The 18,216-nt window shown below is 37.9% G+C and overlaps 1 protein-coding gene across 2 annotated transcripts; it reads right to left on the bottom strand.

Annotated features, from left to right (window-relative positions):
* Positions 1-5,207: 5,207 nt before the first annotated feature.
* LOC103711435 (uncharacterized) lies at positions 5,208-11,153 on the bottom strand. 2 transcript variants are annotated; one of them, XM_008797573.5, is made up of 3 exons: positions 10,580-11,153; positions 7,065-7,136; positions 5,208-5,527 (listed from the first exon to the last, which is right to left on the bottom strand). In XM_008797573.5, the coding sequence occupies exons 1-2, from the start codon at positions 11,147-11,149 to the stop codon at positions 7,119-7,121; spliced, it is 588 nt and encodes a 195-aa protein (XP_008795795.4). In that variant the 5' UTR covers positions 11,150-11,153; the 3' UTR covers positions 5,208-5,527; positions 7,065-7,118. The 2 variants fall into 2 exon arrangements, with proteins under 2 accessions (XP_008795795.4, XP_088577088.2); XM_088720962.2 differs by lacking the exon at positions 7,065-7,136.
* Between the last annotated feature and the right edge of the window lie 7,063 nt (positions 11,154-18,216).

The following is an 18,216-nucleotide window of genomic DNA, read 5'->3' as shown; positions in this document are numbered from 1 at the left end:
AACCATATATGATATGCAACTTATGCCCAAACCACTCCCCTCTCCACTATGCCAAGTCGCCAAGCTGAATCTCTCACATGGCTCAGAAACATCTCTGAGAAAGTGAAGCTCTGCCGATGGCCCAAGGCGAAGCTCTAAATCTGAGTCGCTCGCGGGTAGGTCAACACATGGTTGATGGTCTCCTCCTCCCCCGGACATCCCTCATAATCGACCGATATGCAAATCCCCCTCCGAGCTAGGGCTCCTCTAGTGGGTAGAATGCCTCATGCCACCCTCCACAAGAAGAGGGTTACCCGTGGATGGACTTGTAACCGCCAAATCCAACGGCCCTCCAGCTAACGAGTGGGCCCCGAGTCCAATACAATCTGAAGATCACCAACTGTAACTCCCGCCCTTCCTGTCGGGCTCCATATCCTCATATCCACCATCCCCTCTAAAGGTAGAGGGGTCGCCAGTATCCTCTCCGCTAAGGTGTCTCCGAAACGATGGTGGATCTGATCAATATCCCATCTGCTCTCTTCTGAAACTAAGAGGTCACATACTCTGCTGCCAACTATCACTGTTGGGTCAAACATGGTGGGCCATCTGGATAGTGGCAAACCGGCCATCCATCTGTCCTCAACATCACCAATACTGCGACCGTCCCCTACCGCCCATGCAATGTATCATTCTCAATGGCACTACTTAGGTGGTTCCGGCTCCTAATTCATCTAAACTAAAGTACCTCAATGCCATATATTAGTATTTAATGACCCCACAGGACCATCCTCTACAGATTCAAATACAAGATCTTCGCTTTAGAAAGCCCGTGCAAAATTAATGGAGGGTCTAATATCCTGGTGAAAAATATATGGCAAAATAATGATGATGATTGTGACAAAATAGACAAGACTTGTAAATATGTGCTACGTCTAATTGGGCAAAGCTCCCACTGAAGCCTTGGTATCTGATTCAAGGACACAAATTAATGTCACTTGTGAATTGCACATAATAACGCTGCGTTTGGTTGGGTAACAAGATGAATGAAAAGCTTGCAAGCTCGGCGTGATTTGACTCACCATACAAATATGTAAATAATTTTATACATTCTATATTATTTTAATTAATATGACTTCTATACAAATTGTTTCTATACTATTTATCATGTAGATAATAATTAAATTACAATTAAAATTAATAGTTTAAACTATATTATCACGCCCTAAATTTCAAACATAATGAGGATGTACTATTGCAGGGTACCGTCTATGATAACATAAAGCCACCGATCATATTCTATATGCAAATCTATCACAAATAAAATATAATAAGAAGGTCCAATTCTACCATCCATTAAGTAATTAAACAAATACTAGTTTCAAGCATCTAAATCCATATTTAAGTACCAAAATTCAAAATAATCTAAATTAATAAGTCACCAACTATAAGTTCATAAGCAACTAATAAACTAAAATTCTGCTACTAAAACCTCCAAACATGCTAGCACGAGCCCTCGAAGCTTGTATCAATTCTTGCTCCTAGCAATCTTACTTGTTTGAAAAAAAGTTGAAAAAAAAGTTAAAAAAGGAAATATGAGCTACACCGTTCGGTAAATAAAACTTACATTTTTTTACCAGATCAAGTATAAATTTTTATATAAACAATGCACCATTAAAGAAAATACTAATTATTTAAAAATAAAATATTTCATAGAATGATAAAGCAAGTTATAAAGTAAATCATACATGCACTAATCATTTATATTTTATAAATATAGTTCCAACTTTATTTTACAAATAAAATTATAAATTATTTTTTCTATTTAGTCACATCATAGTTCAAAGCATTGCTCATAAACATTCGTGATAAGGTCACTTTATATACATGACAAGGCTATATTTTGTAATTGACAAAGTATCATTTTTATAATCGACAAAGTATTATATTTCATATGCCAACTTTATACCCACTGGTAGAGTTATATTTTATATGAAACTAGTTCCATATATCGATCTTTCCTAATTCTAGTGTGTCATACATAGCTATTTGAGAGCCTTTTAAATATTAATTTTTCTAATAATATATACATAAGTAAGTAGAGAAATACTAAATAGCATGATAAGATTTATACTTCATAAACATGATATTTTTATCAAAAAAAGTTTATGAAAATTCTTTTCATAATAAAGCATGATTTTCATAATATATATGCCGATCTTCTATTTTTTTTTTTAAATAGAATATTATCAATAACAAACCATATGCACGATAGTTTGAATTAATAAGGAGTGTAAGGTCTATGGGACTTTTCCCTTTTGAACCTTTAAAATTTACCATGTGAAGTTAAACCTATTTAAATATATTAAATACACAATTAATTCCTATTCGATAACTTTAATAGTATTAGAATAACAAAAAAAGAGGATGCTTAGTCGAATGACAATGTTTGATGGCTTTGGATAAGAGATTCATCAATGAATCATAAAGTAGGGACTCGATCAAGACCAAGATTTTTCAATAAGAATCATTAATAATGGGTTTCAAAGATATTCTACAAAAGTCGAGATGATCGGTCCAATAAGCTACTTGGGCACCATGATAATTCATGGCCTCTTTACTAGGGTTAACTTGGATCTATAGGAAAATGAGACAAGACTCTAAACTGGGATTCATAGGCCTTTTTAGAGAGAAAGAGGGAGAAGAGAGAGAAAGAAGAGAGAAGAATAGAGAAATAAGTGGGAGAAAGAGGGAAGCTTCATCTCTTCTAAAAGAGAAAGGGGAGGTCGGGATCGCTGGAGACCGTGCCAGGTGGCATAGTCGGTTGCCGGATATTGTGAACAGCCTATGGCAGTGACCGACCAGCAAGAAATCAATAGAAAAAGGGTCAGAAAATAGCGATAGAAAGACTTTCTTCATTTTTGGCTAGTGGCCGATCACTAGCGGCCATGTCCGCTATGGAGGTTGTAGGGAGGTCGAGAAGTCCATCTAGGGGTTCAGTGTCAAGAGGTGGTGGTGCCAGTGATTAGAAAAAAAGAGAGAAATTCGGCCAAAAATCGGGGATAGTCTGATGGATTTCTTGGCTAGAAGCTATGATTCAAAGCTTAAGGATGGGAAAGCAAAGAGAAGGGAGATCAGGAATTACCTTGGCTTTGGTTATCTCTTTGAACCCGGTATGCAGAGAGCACAAAGCTAGGAATTGGTGGACTCAATGGGAAAAAATAGGGAGAAAATGGAACTCTCGACGGTGGAGGGTCATGGAGGAGAGAAGAGGTGTTCTTATAGAGGACTTCCCAGGGTTCTGCCCGAGTCTAACGTCCCTAAGAGTCCGTTTTCATCCTAGAGTCGTCAAAGAAGAAGACTCCCATCAGGAGTCTTCTGCATCCCTAGTATGTGCAACATGCATGCCGCATGATGGGCCCTGGCTTCTATGATCCAAGCCGGTCCAATGCAAGGTTGCACCTCATATATATATATATATATATATATATATATGAAAGCCTTGTAATATCTTAATCCCTTATTAGGGCATTTGGCATAAAGTGATCATCCCAAGATTAAGAGTAATATGAGTGGAGGTAATAAGATCACCGTATTTGATTACACCCCGGTGACCATACATGGTAGTGATTCCATATTACACCCACTTCTCAAATCACCTCCCAACCCAGTGATGGGATACCCATCCTTGAGATCGAGAATCCGAGATCACCCTTGAGCAATAATTTTGAGCTAAAAGTTGAGAACAAAAATAACCCTTAGTCCTGTAGAAAAATTGATATATCAATATATCGTTAATATATTATGTCAATACTATATATGTATTATATTATTTTGATATTATATATTATATTTATGATATATATTATATTATAATATATTGTTAATCATATTATTATTCAATAATAAATTTAAATTATAACAAGAATGTATTATTGCATTTTATATTTATATAATGAAAGTATTTAATATATTACTTCTATTTGTCTTATTTTTTAATCAAAATAATTATTAGTATTAAAAAATAATATATTATAAGTATAAATAAATATATTAATTGTATAACAATAATTATTATATCTTTATTAATTATTTTTTTGGAATATATTAATAATTAATATAATGATAAATTTATTAATATTTTATTATAATATATTTTATATGATTAATAAATATATTTTATGGAATATATCAGAGACAGTTTTGGTATGATATGATGAGTGATCTTGAATTCTCATAAAATACCAAACATGTTACTTGTGGACATTTGGAAATCTTTATTCACTGGATCATAGCATACCAAACGTGATGATCTTAAGTCATCGGAGATCAAATTATCCCGAGATAAGGATCACTGGTGAGCTGCTAGTGAAGCTTGAGTTATTTACCAAAAGAAAAGAAACCTTGAGTTTAACTCGAAACTAAATAAGCCTGTTCAAGTCTTCAGCTTGGTTATAAAACGAGTCAAGCTGAAGGCTTAGGTTGCTCATGTTCAGCTCATTTACACGTAGAGACAACATATGATTGCATTATTCCCCAGGACAAATGAGTTCTATTCCATGACCAATATGGCATGTTTTTTTATAAGAACCAATATGGCATGCCTGATTGCACCCACAAGGTAAACCATTTTTCATTGGGGCAACTTTCCTGTTGGAAGGGTGTAATAAGATTTAAAGATAACAGGAAGGATTTAAACTGGAGAAGATCAACTCGGTGGAAACCTGCAAGAGAATCTCCGCAGTTGATGATGGCATTCAAGCCGATGCTTCACCATATTACCTGGGGGAAACTTGTGTGCAACTTTGCTAGTTCCGAGTTCAACATATACTAGCTGTTTGGCATATGTTTTTTCGGTGATATCTAAAAATAATTCCTCTATCGAAGTCATCTTACCTGCTGTAGACCATTTAATACAAGACAGCAGTAGAAATGTCGCCTTCATCCAAGGGCAAATATATCCACTGCCGTCAGATTTCCAACGGAAACGGTCTAATACAACCATAATATACATAACCAAACCATTTCAGAAATTAAAGAGACCGTCAGACTCAATCACGGGAAGTTTCACTAAAGCTTTTGAAGCATTAAATATATAGGTTCAAGGGAAAGCTAATAGTCCGGTTCTCGGTCATCTTAAGTTCTCAACCGCTGGATATGGAATTTGGCAATTCAGTGTGCACAAAGATCGTAGCATAAACTAATTAACACGGGCAAAGACCTAAACGCAATTTGATCAAAATACTCCAAGATAGCTGCGTTTAAGCACCATGAATGGTATGTTTCAAGGTTAAATGAAGATTAAAACAAAAAAAAAAGCACCTACAAATCCAATTGCAGCTTAGAAATGATGTTTCTTACTATGTATATCTATCTAATCCACAACAAGGTTTTTCTGGCTATAAATCTCCAGATTAGCAAAATAGTACAAGTTCCTTGGACTTGAGAAAGATACCATACAATGCCTCAGACATACCAAATACGAAGGAGTGATCTCTAGATTTATTTATTTCGCGACCAGCATACTTGGCTTTCTCACGATATCTGGGAGCTGCATAATTGGCATGTCACGGACCAAGTCAGAGATCAGTATGTTGCATGATAACTAGGAGATAAAAATATTCAACACTTGTACAACCATTGACTGAAATCAGCCAGAAAAATTCAGACAGCTGATCATACAGCATCTGCTAGTATCATATATTAACTCTTGCAGAAAAAAATTAAAAATGGTCTGAGTCTATCTTCATGGTTTCGGATCATGATGCATGGGACTGAGATATGGTAGAAGCAGTCACACTTGTCTTTACTTTTTAAATCTGGAAGAATATCATAGAAACAAAACAAGGGAAAACAGAGGGTACATTTAAATACAGGAAAAACCATTACAACCTTCATATCCATCTTTGCTTTCTAAAACCTGATCTAAACCCTAATTATCCATATGCTTACTTAAAGAACCAAATACCATCAACAACAACAAGAAAAAACCGCTAGAATCTTCATATTCATCTGTACTTTCTGACCTGATCTAAACATTAATTATTCTTATGATACTTAAACGAAAGAAGTTCTATGAAGATTAACCAACAAAATTCTAGCTCATCAGCATCACTTTTCCCTTCCCAAGTGGTTTACTGAACCCTTAATAGAGAAGGTTCTCTCATGGACAATGTCCCTGCTAAGTTAGAATAAAACCTTATAAAAGAGAAGCAAGTTCTTCCATGCAAAAGACGTGATATAGCTAAAGTTACATGGTCTCAATAAAGCAAGTTTAGCTATGCTAAGACTGAAAACACATATAAGGTATATTAGTACAGCCGATAGCACAAATAGATGATAATCTACAGTACCATGCAACGTCCCATTCCTAGGAAAATAGTAAGTTAGTTTTGTAATTGGCTTTTCTTTTTAAACCTTATTTTTTTGCAGGCAGGATCTGGCAATGCCTCATCAATCTGAAGTTATGCAGCAAAGATGACACATGCACAAGTGCAAATCACAGATGATACAGTTGAAATAGATATTCCAAACATCTAAATGCAAATTTGAATTATTGGAAGTTTATCTTTTGCAAAAGTAGAAATTTGAACCAGATATTAAATGGCCAAAGGCTCCATTTAAAAGAGAGCTCTGGTTGTGTGGAAGAATTGTTTCCAGCTAGGAGAAACCTACATAATCTGGATATAAGTCGTCAGGTGAGATTGGAAAGAAGGCTGCTTGTGATGAATAAATAAACCATATAAAACTGAATACGTGTCAGAAAGCCAACCAGGCAAATGAATGTAGTATGCATTGCAACCTCTTTATTGGGCACGACTTTTAAATCTCCCAAGGTCTAATTGAATTAATCCTATTGGCTGAAACTGACTATTTTCTAGGACTAAATATCCCTCTATAGCCTTGCTGACAAAGAAAACCTAGTTCTAGAGTAACTCTTCTACCATTTGTTGTCAAAGGAGTTTGGTCCTTTGGAAGAAAATGACAGTATTGAAACTAACATTGAAACCATATTGAACCTAGATTGCAAGAAGTGATAAGAAAATATTGACTAAAAATAAAGCAGCATCATAGTACTGTGAAGTTACCTTTTCACATGCCACTTGCTGGTGCATATGGTCTACATCACTTTTCCACTAAAGTTAAGGAATGAGGATGCTCTGAGATGAAGAAAAAGCATTTGTAATGTTTAAATTAACTTTGACATGCATTCACTCAGCATAACACAAGACAGATAGTTTCAGACGAAAGATGGAAAACAAAAATGATATTGCTCTTAAAGCACCCAGATGGAAACAAGCACAGTTCTTATAACAGAGACACAGTTCTCATAACAGATGCAGTTTTACTTTAACTTCAGAGAAGAAACCTCATATAATCATGTGCTAGATGCGTAACTCGAACAATCAGAGATGGTTTGTAGGGACAATTGCAACTTTGAGGTTATCAGATGGAACCAAGTTTCCATGTGGCAATAATAGAAAAGAAAGAAAAAGAACTGACTAAAATATCAGGTACACATGCATTAACAGAACTGAGTTTACCCATGAAAACATAGTAAAACGGCTAAAGGTTAAGGCAAACCAGAAGAACCAGTATAAATATAGTCAACAAGCCTTGGACCTTCTCTCTAACCTTTCAACTTATATAGTTCCTGCAATGCAGTCATCTGTAGGGTGTGATGCACCTTTCCAACCCACCCCAAATAGCTTTTGACATCATATCTTTCACCATTCCATTGATAACCTTTCTTACATGTACATATGTCTAAGCCTATCATGCTCATCGTTACCATGTATCCTTATGTTGGCTATATTCTCCTCTAGACATGAGCTCCCATTGATGCCCAACATTCTGAGTAATACAACTCGGTCATAATTATCTCTAAAATTTTCATTTGAATCTCAAAGATGTTTGATAATTGAGCAACAATTAACAGTTTCATCATCACTTCATTCACCTGAATTTGTCTTGGCCAGACATTTTTATTTATTTCTTCACCCTTTGAAGGAGAGATCCTCAAGTAATGCATTCGGGAAATCTCTTGCTCTAAATGGTAACTAAATATTGTATTCTATGTACTTAATTTTGGCCAATTTTATTGTTTAATTTTAAATGTCAAAAGAAGTCAATAAACTCTGCTTGATGTACACCCTGTCCATGGCCTTCTCAACCAACACAACATTCCACCTGCAATATAAGCACTAGAGACCTCCTCTAGAACTTTAATTGTTAGCATTTAACAGAAGTGTAGAAATGTAAAGGTCACAAAGGAGAACCCAACAGAGGCCAACTACTACAAAGTACTCCCTGATCTTAATGCACATTCAGAACTCCCAATCACAATCGCATTTAAGGAAACAGATTTACAAAACAGATTTGCAAAAAAATGGGGTCATTAGATATTATTGGTGTCCATATATATGGATTTGCAACATATTTTGTTTCAATATTTCCATTTATATGCTACAATATATAGCAATTCCAACAAATATGAGGTCAATACAAATTTTTTTTCGTACAAAAGGTCAATACATGTTAGTGCTTGGCATTTGACTATAAAAAAGCTTTTTTTTTTTTTTTTTTTTTTTTGTATGACTAAGGTCACAATTCAATCTAAAATGTTCAACACAATGTGCTTACTTTCTATATGTATAAAGAAAGATATCAAGGGCTTTTACCATGTTATAGTCCACATTTCAATTCGCACATCAAGTTCAAGAGGGAATAAAAGTTTCAATGAATATACTCAACATGTTCTGGTAACTACCTTCTCATGTAAGTTCTCTCTTCAATCTTATATGAACTCCTAGCTTTCCATTTTCTAAACCAATCTCATTGCTTGAATTGGCCAAGATATGCAGTTTATGATTAACAGGTTTTTTTTTATTATTATTATTCTAACAGTCTTAATATTGAGCAAGGCACTCAACCCCTATGTTCAAATCTTTGAACCTAAACAATATGTCTTAATACTACAAGCACAATGTCACAAGCTATGTCCTCAATGCTTAACAATCAACATAGATAAAAATTTATTTCATCCTAATGTTCTCATGGTTTCTCAATATCTGTAGCCCCAACCTTTTTTAGGAAGGGGAGATGTCCACAATGCTTCAGTATATGTAGCATGTTGAAGCCTACCCAACAAGATGTTATGGCTGAAAATATAGAGCACAAATATGATATAACTACCACATTGTTGCTACTCTCAAGAAGACTACATCAAATATTCCTCCATGTGTTATCAATCTGCAATATTTTCTATGAAAAGAGGTGTAAATTTTGGAAAGAAGAAAGTTGTCAAAATGTAGTTAAAATACATACTTTAATACGTTATTTTAATCCGTGTGAAGATCCTTTTTTTTTTACTTGGTTTGCAAAGAAAAGACACTGTATAGTTGCTTCCATAAGTCCTGATTAATTTGAGATCATGATTTTATGAACTCCAATCTAGAACATGACCTCATGTCTTGTGCCCATGATCATTCAGGTGACAACCTTCAATCTGAGTACTAAAAAACATTACATGAGAGAAAAGAACACATCAACATAATTACAGACACGTATTTTACCTTAACACTTCCTAGATTTTGCTTTCCCATCTTCGTCTCAAAATTATTCACCTCAAGCTAGTAACAACTGGCCTTTAAAACCTTCCTTATCCTTGCTTCCAAACCCTAAAACTAACACCAAACCTCATCCTTACAACCTTAACTATCTTAGCATTACTGGTTACCTTCTCTTTCCCAATACTACATTCAGTTCAACGCCTGACCAGTTAATAGATAACAGCAGAAAAAATAAAAAAAAATGTCCCTTCAGTCACCTTCTTTCACCTTCAAAACTCTGTTTCCTTCAGCTTCCATGAGTCTTAAACATTAAAACCCCCGAGTATCTTCCCCTACCCACTTTTAGTCCTCTTCGTTCAGATTTATCCTACAAGAACCTATGAAAAGCAATTAACCGTACATTTTAAACCTTTATTTTTCCGACCATTTCTCCTAATGTCAAATCTAGCTCAAGTTCACACTAGCTTGCTTAGTGTTTTCCCCTCTCCTTCCAAGATCAGCAGTCCAGCATTTACTTTTGGAGTCATAACAAATGTAAAGTGCCCTTCCTTAGCAATGGGCGTCGCATACTGCCCCATCCCCTCAATAGCATAAGCAGAGCAGATGTCTATATAACTATCAAGAGTTAATTAAAACATAGAAATGCACTATATTCCATGAAAATAAAAATAAGAATAATTCGTTCAAGCAATTATATTGTCATACACTGAAAAATTTAATTTCCCCCAAAAAAAGGAAACAGAAAGAATAGCTAAAAATTTCTCTCCCTTGCAGAAGGGTATCAAATAACATTCTACACTCCTCAATCTAGGCTCAAGCTAGTAAACCAAATCCGAACAGCCGTTGCGCACACTAAGCGAAAAATCCATCAAGAAGGCATCAATACCCTATCAAGAATCCCCTTTCTCGGATCCAAAACCTCAGAATCCAGCATTATCAAATCAAAAAAAACTTTCCAGCGATTTTTTCTTCTCCCTTCTAAAACCAAGCCACGTAGAGAAGGCAAAAAAAAAAAAAAAAAAACCCTATACCTGAAGTAAACTATCGGCGGCCCTCCTCACCCGGCCGGCCAGCCCGTTGTCCTGGCAAGAATGGACAGTCTCGAACTGGCCGACTGGGAGCTGCTTGGTGATCCAGCCGACCTCGAAGTAGATGAAGTCGGAGGGCGGGAGGTCGACCTTGATGGCGTCAACGTCGAACCAGAGGAAAAAGCGGCGGACCTGGATTCCGCGGAGCTCATCGATGCTGCCGTACTTGACGACGCCGGTGATCCGGGGCTCGTAGTAGACCAGGTACTCGAACTGCACGTAGCAGGGGCCCTCCAGCTCCACCACGAAGATTCCGTCGTTGCCGAGCTGGAAGGACTTCACCGTGTCCGGAAGGAGTCCCGACGGGAGGCCGTACTCCGGCAGCAGCTCGTAAATCGTCGTCCCGTTCGACGGCGACGTTGGCGACGTCGGCGCCGCCTCCATGGTGGCAGCGGTTCCGCCGGCGAGGAGGAGGAATATGAGGGATGAGAGGGAGAAAAGGAAAGGGAGATCAGGGTTAGAGGAGGAGGCCATGGCTGGGGGTTTTGGGAGGTCTAGAGTTCCGAGCGGCATATACATACAGAGGAGGCGAGGGAGAGAATGGTGGAGTGTTATATCGTTTCAGATGTTCCGCTGGCTCACTTTTGTGTACATATATCCGAGCCCGTTAATTGGACTCGATCAGACGAAGGGGTGCATCCAATTTTTGTCTTATTCGAGAGTGTAGTTGACGTTGATAGCATGATGAGGTTACATCGTACATGCGGCGTTTGCGAGGAAATGGAGTGGATAATAGTGTTTAGACAGCTATTTGGGTGTATGATCATTTTCCGGGAATTTTCCCTGTGTGGTGTTCTTAACAGAATACAGCATTTTATTGATTTGGGATGGAGGCCATATATTGGATTTATTTATCTTTTAGGCTTGTCAGCTTCTTTGTTTGGTGCAAATGGCTGTTTGGTGCATCCGAAGATACAGCAGGTAGTTAGTTAAGGATTTAACGCGAAGGGAAAAAGCTAGAGTGGTTAGCTTGTATTTACTATTTGGTTATTTTTGTATTTATCCTGAAAGGTTAAAAAAAGAGAAGGGTAGGTAATTTGCGCGGTAAAGAAGGTAGGTGGCGGCCCGGGTTTGGGGTCACCGGTCCGGTACGGGGCACCAGATTCTTTCGTCTAGGAGATAACACTCTTTTTGGCTGCTACCGCAAAAGTTGGGGCCATCGTTTACCACGCTATCCAAATCCAATGCGTCTTGCTTGCGGCTTGTGTGGTTAATGGGAAGATTTGTTTTTATTAACTTTTTTTTAAAAAATTGGTGACTAAACATATAATATTTAAAAAATAATTTTTTTATATTTGATTGATCATGGGCATATTTCCGAATAGCATATATTTGATTGAAAATCTACTTTTATGAAAAATTGGATAAAATATCTGTTATTTCTTTAATTAAAAAAATATTATATTGTTCTATCTAAAAGCCTTAGGATATTTTTTACTAAAAAAATTAATTTCCGGGACTTGGGCCCTGTTTGGGAGAGTTTTTGGAGGGCCAAAAAGCACTTTCTGGCCCTCCAAAAGTACTTTTAGCTAAAAAAAAGTGTTTGGTAAATTTTCCGAAAAGCTGTTTCAGGTTTTGCGGGAAGCTGAAAACAGCTTTTGGGGAGAAGCTCCATATTTTGGGGGGAAGCTCCAATTTGGAGCTTTCCAAAAATGCTGTTTTCAGCTTTCCGGAAAGCTGTATTTTTGACCAAAATACCCCCATTTTAAAAAAAAATTCCTCCCAAAAACCTCTCTCTCACCGTCTCTTCCTCTCCCACCCAACCCCACTCCCTCTCCCCCGCCGCCGCACCCTGTCCCTCTGCCCCGCCATCGCACCCCCTCCCTCTCCCCCGCCCCCATGGTGGGGAGATGCCGAAGAAGAGGAAGACAGGTCGTCTTCTCCTTCCCGCGGCCGCCGCCGGCGACGACCCGTCACAGAAAGGGGCGGTGCCGAAGAACAGGAAGAAGAAGGGGCCGAAGAAGAAGGAGGTCCCACGGTGGGGAGGGCCGAAGAATAGAGGTGGGCAATGGGCCGTGCCGGGCCGGCCCGGCCCAGGCCCCCCGGGCCGGCCCGGCCCAGGCCCCCCGGGCCCAAAAACTAAACGGGCCGTGCCCGGCCCAGGCCCCCCGGGCCCAAAAACTAAACGGGCTGTGCCTGGCACGGCCCGCTTATGAAGCGGGCCGTGCCTGGCACGGCCCATCCAGCACGGAAGGCCAGCCCGGCCCCAGGCCCCTCTATTGATGGGCCGGGCCGGGCACGGCACGCCACGGGCCGTGCCAGGCACGGCCCGTAACGGGCGCAAACGGGCCGTGCCACGCACGGCCCGCAACGTCTCTAAACGGGCCGTGCCTGGCACGGCCCGTAACGGCTCCAGACGGGCCGTGCCAGGCACGGCCCGTCTGGAGAGGGGGGAGGAAAATAGCCGTTTCCAACGGCTATTTTCGTGAAAATGACCCTTTTACCCCTCCCAACAGTCCAATAACGGCTGAATTGAGGGGTATTTTGGGAAAAAAATTTGGGCTTCTATAAATAGCCCATTCCTCCCTCATTCTCACCACACCAAACCTCTCATTCTCTCCTTCTCTACTGCTATTATTTTTCTCTTCTAAAGTGCTCTTCTAGCAATTTAATTTTTAGTTTGTTCAAGTGCTACACAAGAGGAGGTTCCTGTTGAGAAGAGAAGGTCGCTTCTGTTGAGAGCACAAGAGGAAGCTCGGAATCTCGGCTCTGCCTCTGCCCTCCGACCCTCTACTCAATTCCTCCTTGCGGTTAGTTTTTATTTTTTGAATTAATCATAGATATGTCATCTTTTGAGGAAAGTCAGTTTGGCATTCCTGTTTCTGAGGGAGAAGAAACTAATCCCCAACCCCCTGTTCCTAGTTCCTCTAGGACTGGTGAACCGAGTGAAGGTCAAACCTCTTCTCGTAAGAGGACTAGTACTGTATGGAATGAATTTGATAGAGTTATGGTTGAGGGAGTCTGGAAAGCTAAATGTAAAAAATGTGCCAAACTTTATAGTTGTAGTAGTAGTGGGGGAACAGGGCATTTAAAAAGACATCAAGAGAGTCATAGGATGCATGATTCTCATGCTCAAACTCAAAGTAGCCTTAATATACAAGGGGGATTACTTGTAGGTAATTTTGCATATAATCATGAAAATCAAAGAAAAGCACTTGTAAAATGGATAGTTAAGGATGAATTACCTTTTAGTTTATGTGAATCTTTTAATTTTGAAGAATATGTTCAATTAAACCTACAACCTGCTTACAAAAGAACTAGTAGGCGTACATTTAGAAGAGTAGCTATGACCAATTTTTTAGCAATGAAACAAAATTTAATTGAAACACTTTCTACTTTAAATGTAAAAATTTCATTAACTTCTGATATTTGGTCAACATCTGTAGGTAGTAATTATTTTATTGCCATTACTGCTCATTATATTGATAATGATTGGCAATTAAATAAACGTATTCTTGCTTTTTGTGCTTTTGATTTTCCACATTCTGGGCAACAAATTTCAAATATAATTTATCAAACTGCATGTTCATATAATATTAATGATAAAATTATGTCTATTACTTTTGATAATGCATCTAATAATAATTCTGCTGTTGTATTATTAAAAGACTCATTGCATCCCATATTAGATGGAAATTTACTGCATATTAGATGTGCATGTCATATCTTAAATCTTTCTGTTCAAGCTGGCATGGGCATGATTCAAGATGTGATTTCAAAAATTAGAAATGCAGTTTCTTTTATTCATGCTTCTAGATCAAGACTTCAAGAATTTAAGGAATTATGCATAAATCATGGTAAACGTTTTAAAAAATTTAAACTTGATGTAATTACTCATTGGAACTCCACATATAGCATGATACATGATGCATACCCATATAAAAATTTATTAAGTGCATATATTAATGATCGTGGATTAGGATTTACATTGACTGAAACTGATTGGAATAAAGGAAAAATTTTGGAAGATTTTTTGCTTGGTTTTTGTAATGCTACCAATGTTCTTTCTGGTATTTATTACCCTACTTCATGTTCATTTTTACAACAAGCATATATAATTAGTCAAAAATTTGCAGAACATAGATATGATGATGTTTTAATGCCTATTATTGACCTAATGGAATCTAAATGGAATGAGTATTGGGACAGGATATGTCCTATGCATAACTTAGCTGCTGTATTTGATCCTAGAGTTAAATTAAATGGCGTGCTAATTTTACTTGATGCATACTCTGAAAATATGAATCAAGATGCTGAATCTGCTAAAGATGAGGTAAAAAAACTTCTTTATGATATTTATGCTATATATGATGAAAAAATTCGTGGATCTAGAACACAAATACAAACCTCTATTTCTCCTTTTAGTAGTTCTCGTTCGTCATCTATTTTTTCGTTCATTGCACAGAGAAGACACACACATGCTTCAAGTTCCTCTTCATCTTCTTCAACTTTAAGTAGTGAACTAGAATTTTATTTACGAAATGATCTTCATTCTGCATATGATGAAAATCAAATAGAGAATCTAGATGTATTATCTTGGTGGAAGAGTGTTAGAAATCAATATCCTGTTATGCCTGCAATTGCACGCGATATTTTAGCTGTGCCGATGTCCACGGTAGCATCGGAATCCGCTTTTAGTGCAGGTCGGCGTGTTCTTGACGAAAAGAGAAGTAGGATGACGGGCGGAACGGTGGAGATGCTTCTCTGCTTCAAGGATTGGCTGGATGCTGAGGTAAGACTTCAAGATAAAGGTGGACATAATACAACATCCTCTGATGATGATGATACAAACACTACTGAAGACTGAAGACTGAAGACTGAAGAGTGAATACTGATTCACTGAATCACTGATGATTAGTAAGATTTTTTAATTTTTTATAATTGTACATTTTTATTGTATTCTGGAGGTTAGACCAAGGTCCAAACCTCGGCCCTTTCTTAGTTTCTTATTGTATTCTAGAGGTCAGACCAAGGTCCAAACCTCCCTTCATGTACCATTTTGATTTAAATTAATAAACTGGTAGGGGTCTATGCCAAACCCCCCACCATTAAGGTGGCTTTATATTCATAAATCATAAATTCTTAGTGTTCAATATTTATTAATTTATTAAAAAAATTTATGAAGCATTAATTTTTATCGGGCCGAGCCGGGCCCAGGCCCGGACCGTGCCAGGCCCGCGTGCCAGCCCGGCCCAGGCCCTTATGGGCCGTGCCGTGCTTGGCCCGCGGGCCTAGACCGGGCCGTGCCGGCCCAGGCCCGAAGCGGGCCGTGCCAGGCACGGCCCGCTTGCCAGGACCCTCTAGCCCAGCACGACCCTCTCAAAGGGGCCGTGCCAGGCACGGCCCGGCACTGTAGTTGGCGGGCCGTGCCAGGCACGGCCCGCTTCGTGCCGTGCCGTGGCGGGCCGTGGGCGGCCCGGCCCAGTGCCCATCTCTACCGAAGAACAGGAAGAAGAAGGGGGCGCCCTCCCCCTTCCTGCGACCGCCGACGGTCACGACCCGCCCCCCCTCCCGCATCAGCCACGGCCCGGCCCGGCGCTGACGGCCTCGCGGGAGGAAAGCACTTCCCACAGGGCCAGCCGTGACCACCGAGACTGCCGCGGGCGCCGCCGGCCACAGCCCGGCCCCCTCCCGCGGCCGTGGTGACCTGGCCCCCTTCCGGCGCTGTCGGCCGTGCGGGAGGAGAAGAAAGGAGAACGGGGGAGAGGAAGGAAGGAGAAGAAGAGAAGAAAAAAAGAAAAGAAAAAGAAAAGGAAAAAAAGAAGAAAAAGAAAGAAAAAAAAAGAGAAGAAAAGAAAATTTAAAAAATAATAAATAAATAAATATTTATATAAATGAATGAATGAATGAATAAATAAGATAATAAATAAATATATTTCAACATTATTAATTATTTACACTAATAATTATAATATTTTATACCTTTATTATTGTATTATACTATAAATATTATATTATATTACATTACATTATAATACATTAATATGTTATTTTAAATAATTTAATATTATGTTAGATTATGAAAAATTAATTTATACTAATAATTATAATATTTTATACCTTTATTATTGTATTACACTATAAATATAATATATATTACATTATATCATAATACATTAATATGTTATGTTAAATAATTTAATATTATGTTATATTACCAAATATTAATTTTTACTCTAATAATTATATTACTATTATGCTATATTATAATAATATTATTTTATATTACAATAATATTGTACTATATCGTATATTTATGTACTAATATATCTTATGTTTTATTATGTTCTGTTGTATAATACTATGCAATATCCTTTATGGTAATTTTGTCATACAAAAGTACTTTCTCAGTTTGTTTACCAACTACAATATCACAGTACTTTACGAATGTAATTACCAAACAACAAACAGCTTTTTATAACAGCTCTACTTCAGACAGCTCTACTTCCAACAGCTCTACTGTCAACAGCTCCTCCATATAGGGCCTTTGACTTTTTCGTATCCCATATGAATTTTTCTTTCCCACAAAATATACGAATCTTATTCTAATAGGCAAGCTACTATTCTATCCCTGCTCTTTGAAAACTTTAATCAAATATAAGTATTTTTCTATTTTCTTGTTGACCATATTTTTCCTTCTTTTCTTTCTGCAAACCAAATGAGTTCTTAATACCTCCTCCCCCTCAAATCATTTTCAAAAAATTTTCATTTTCTTTTTTTATATATGGTGTTAGAAGTCCGAATTTACATCTTTTTTGAAGAGATTCTTGCAAAATATAGTGGAATCTAATAAAATAAAAAATATATTATTTAATATGGCAACAAAAATAGGTAAAAATTATATTATTAATCCTAAAGGATTGATTTTGATGATGCAAAATAGTTGAGTCAAAAGTTGACTAATCTATTGCTTTGAGTTTAATTAATTAATTTCAGAAAGTAAAAAAGAAAGCCTTTAGTTACTCTCAAATGAAGATCATCTATTTGAAGCTCCACATTAAAAAGCTGAACTCCAAAAGGCCATAAAAGCAATTTCTAGAAGCTCACTTGCAAAGACAGAAAAATTCATTCTGAGCTATCTCAAGAGTCGGCCCTAAGATTGCAATGAGTCAACTCGGCACACTATTGTTGACTGATAAGCCTTCACGAGCCGACTCCAGTAGATCATAAGTTAACCCTGCAACAGTCTCAGAAGATTGATAGAAAGGCAAGAAATTCAACGTAATTATGGGTCGACTCATAAAGTACATGAGCCGACTTTAGCTTAGTAAGAGTTGACCCCAAACAAAAGTGAATCAATCCTTGAATGGCCATAGAGAAGAAATCAAAGAGATAAAGAAATTATTGCTTTGGTGAGTCGACTCGTAGGAATCATGAGCCAACTCTAGACAAACAAGAGTCGACCCTAGAAACAGATGAGTCGATCCCAAAACGGCCAAAGTGGAAAGGTAGAAAGTAGTAAAACTTAATCCGTTAAAGAGTCGAGCCCTAAAAGCAATAAGTTAACTCTAGTCATCAGATGAGTCGGCCCCTGAATTGAGAGAGCCGATTCCACAAGTGCCACAAAAAGAGTCGAGCCC

This window comes from Phoenix dactylifera, chromosome 1 (genome assembly GCF_051530095.1).
Source record: "Phoenix dactylifera cultivar Ajwa chromosome 1, Ajwa_hap1_PhDact_Kaust_v1.1, whole genome shotgun sequence".
In the NCBI taxonomy this organism is placed as follows: Eukaryota; Viridiplantae; Streptophyta; class Magnoliopsida; order Arecales; family Arecaceae; genus Phoenix; species Phoenix dactylifera.
The sequence above is the reverse complement of the archived record's forward strand: the minus strand, read 5'-3'. Positions and strand labels throughout refer to the sequence as shown.

Coding starts and splice junctions, on each gene's coding strand:
- LOC103711435 (XM_088720962.2), bottom strand. CDS start 11,149: ATGCCGCTCGGAACTCTAGACCTCCCAAAACCCCCAGCCATGGCCTCC. Junction 5,528..10,579: donor CCGCCGATAGTTTACTTCAG/GTATAGGGTTTT, acceptor CCAATTATGCAG/CTCCCAGATATCGTGAGAAA.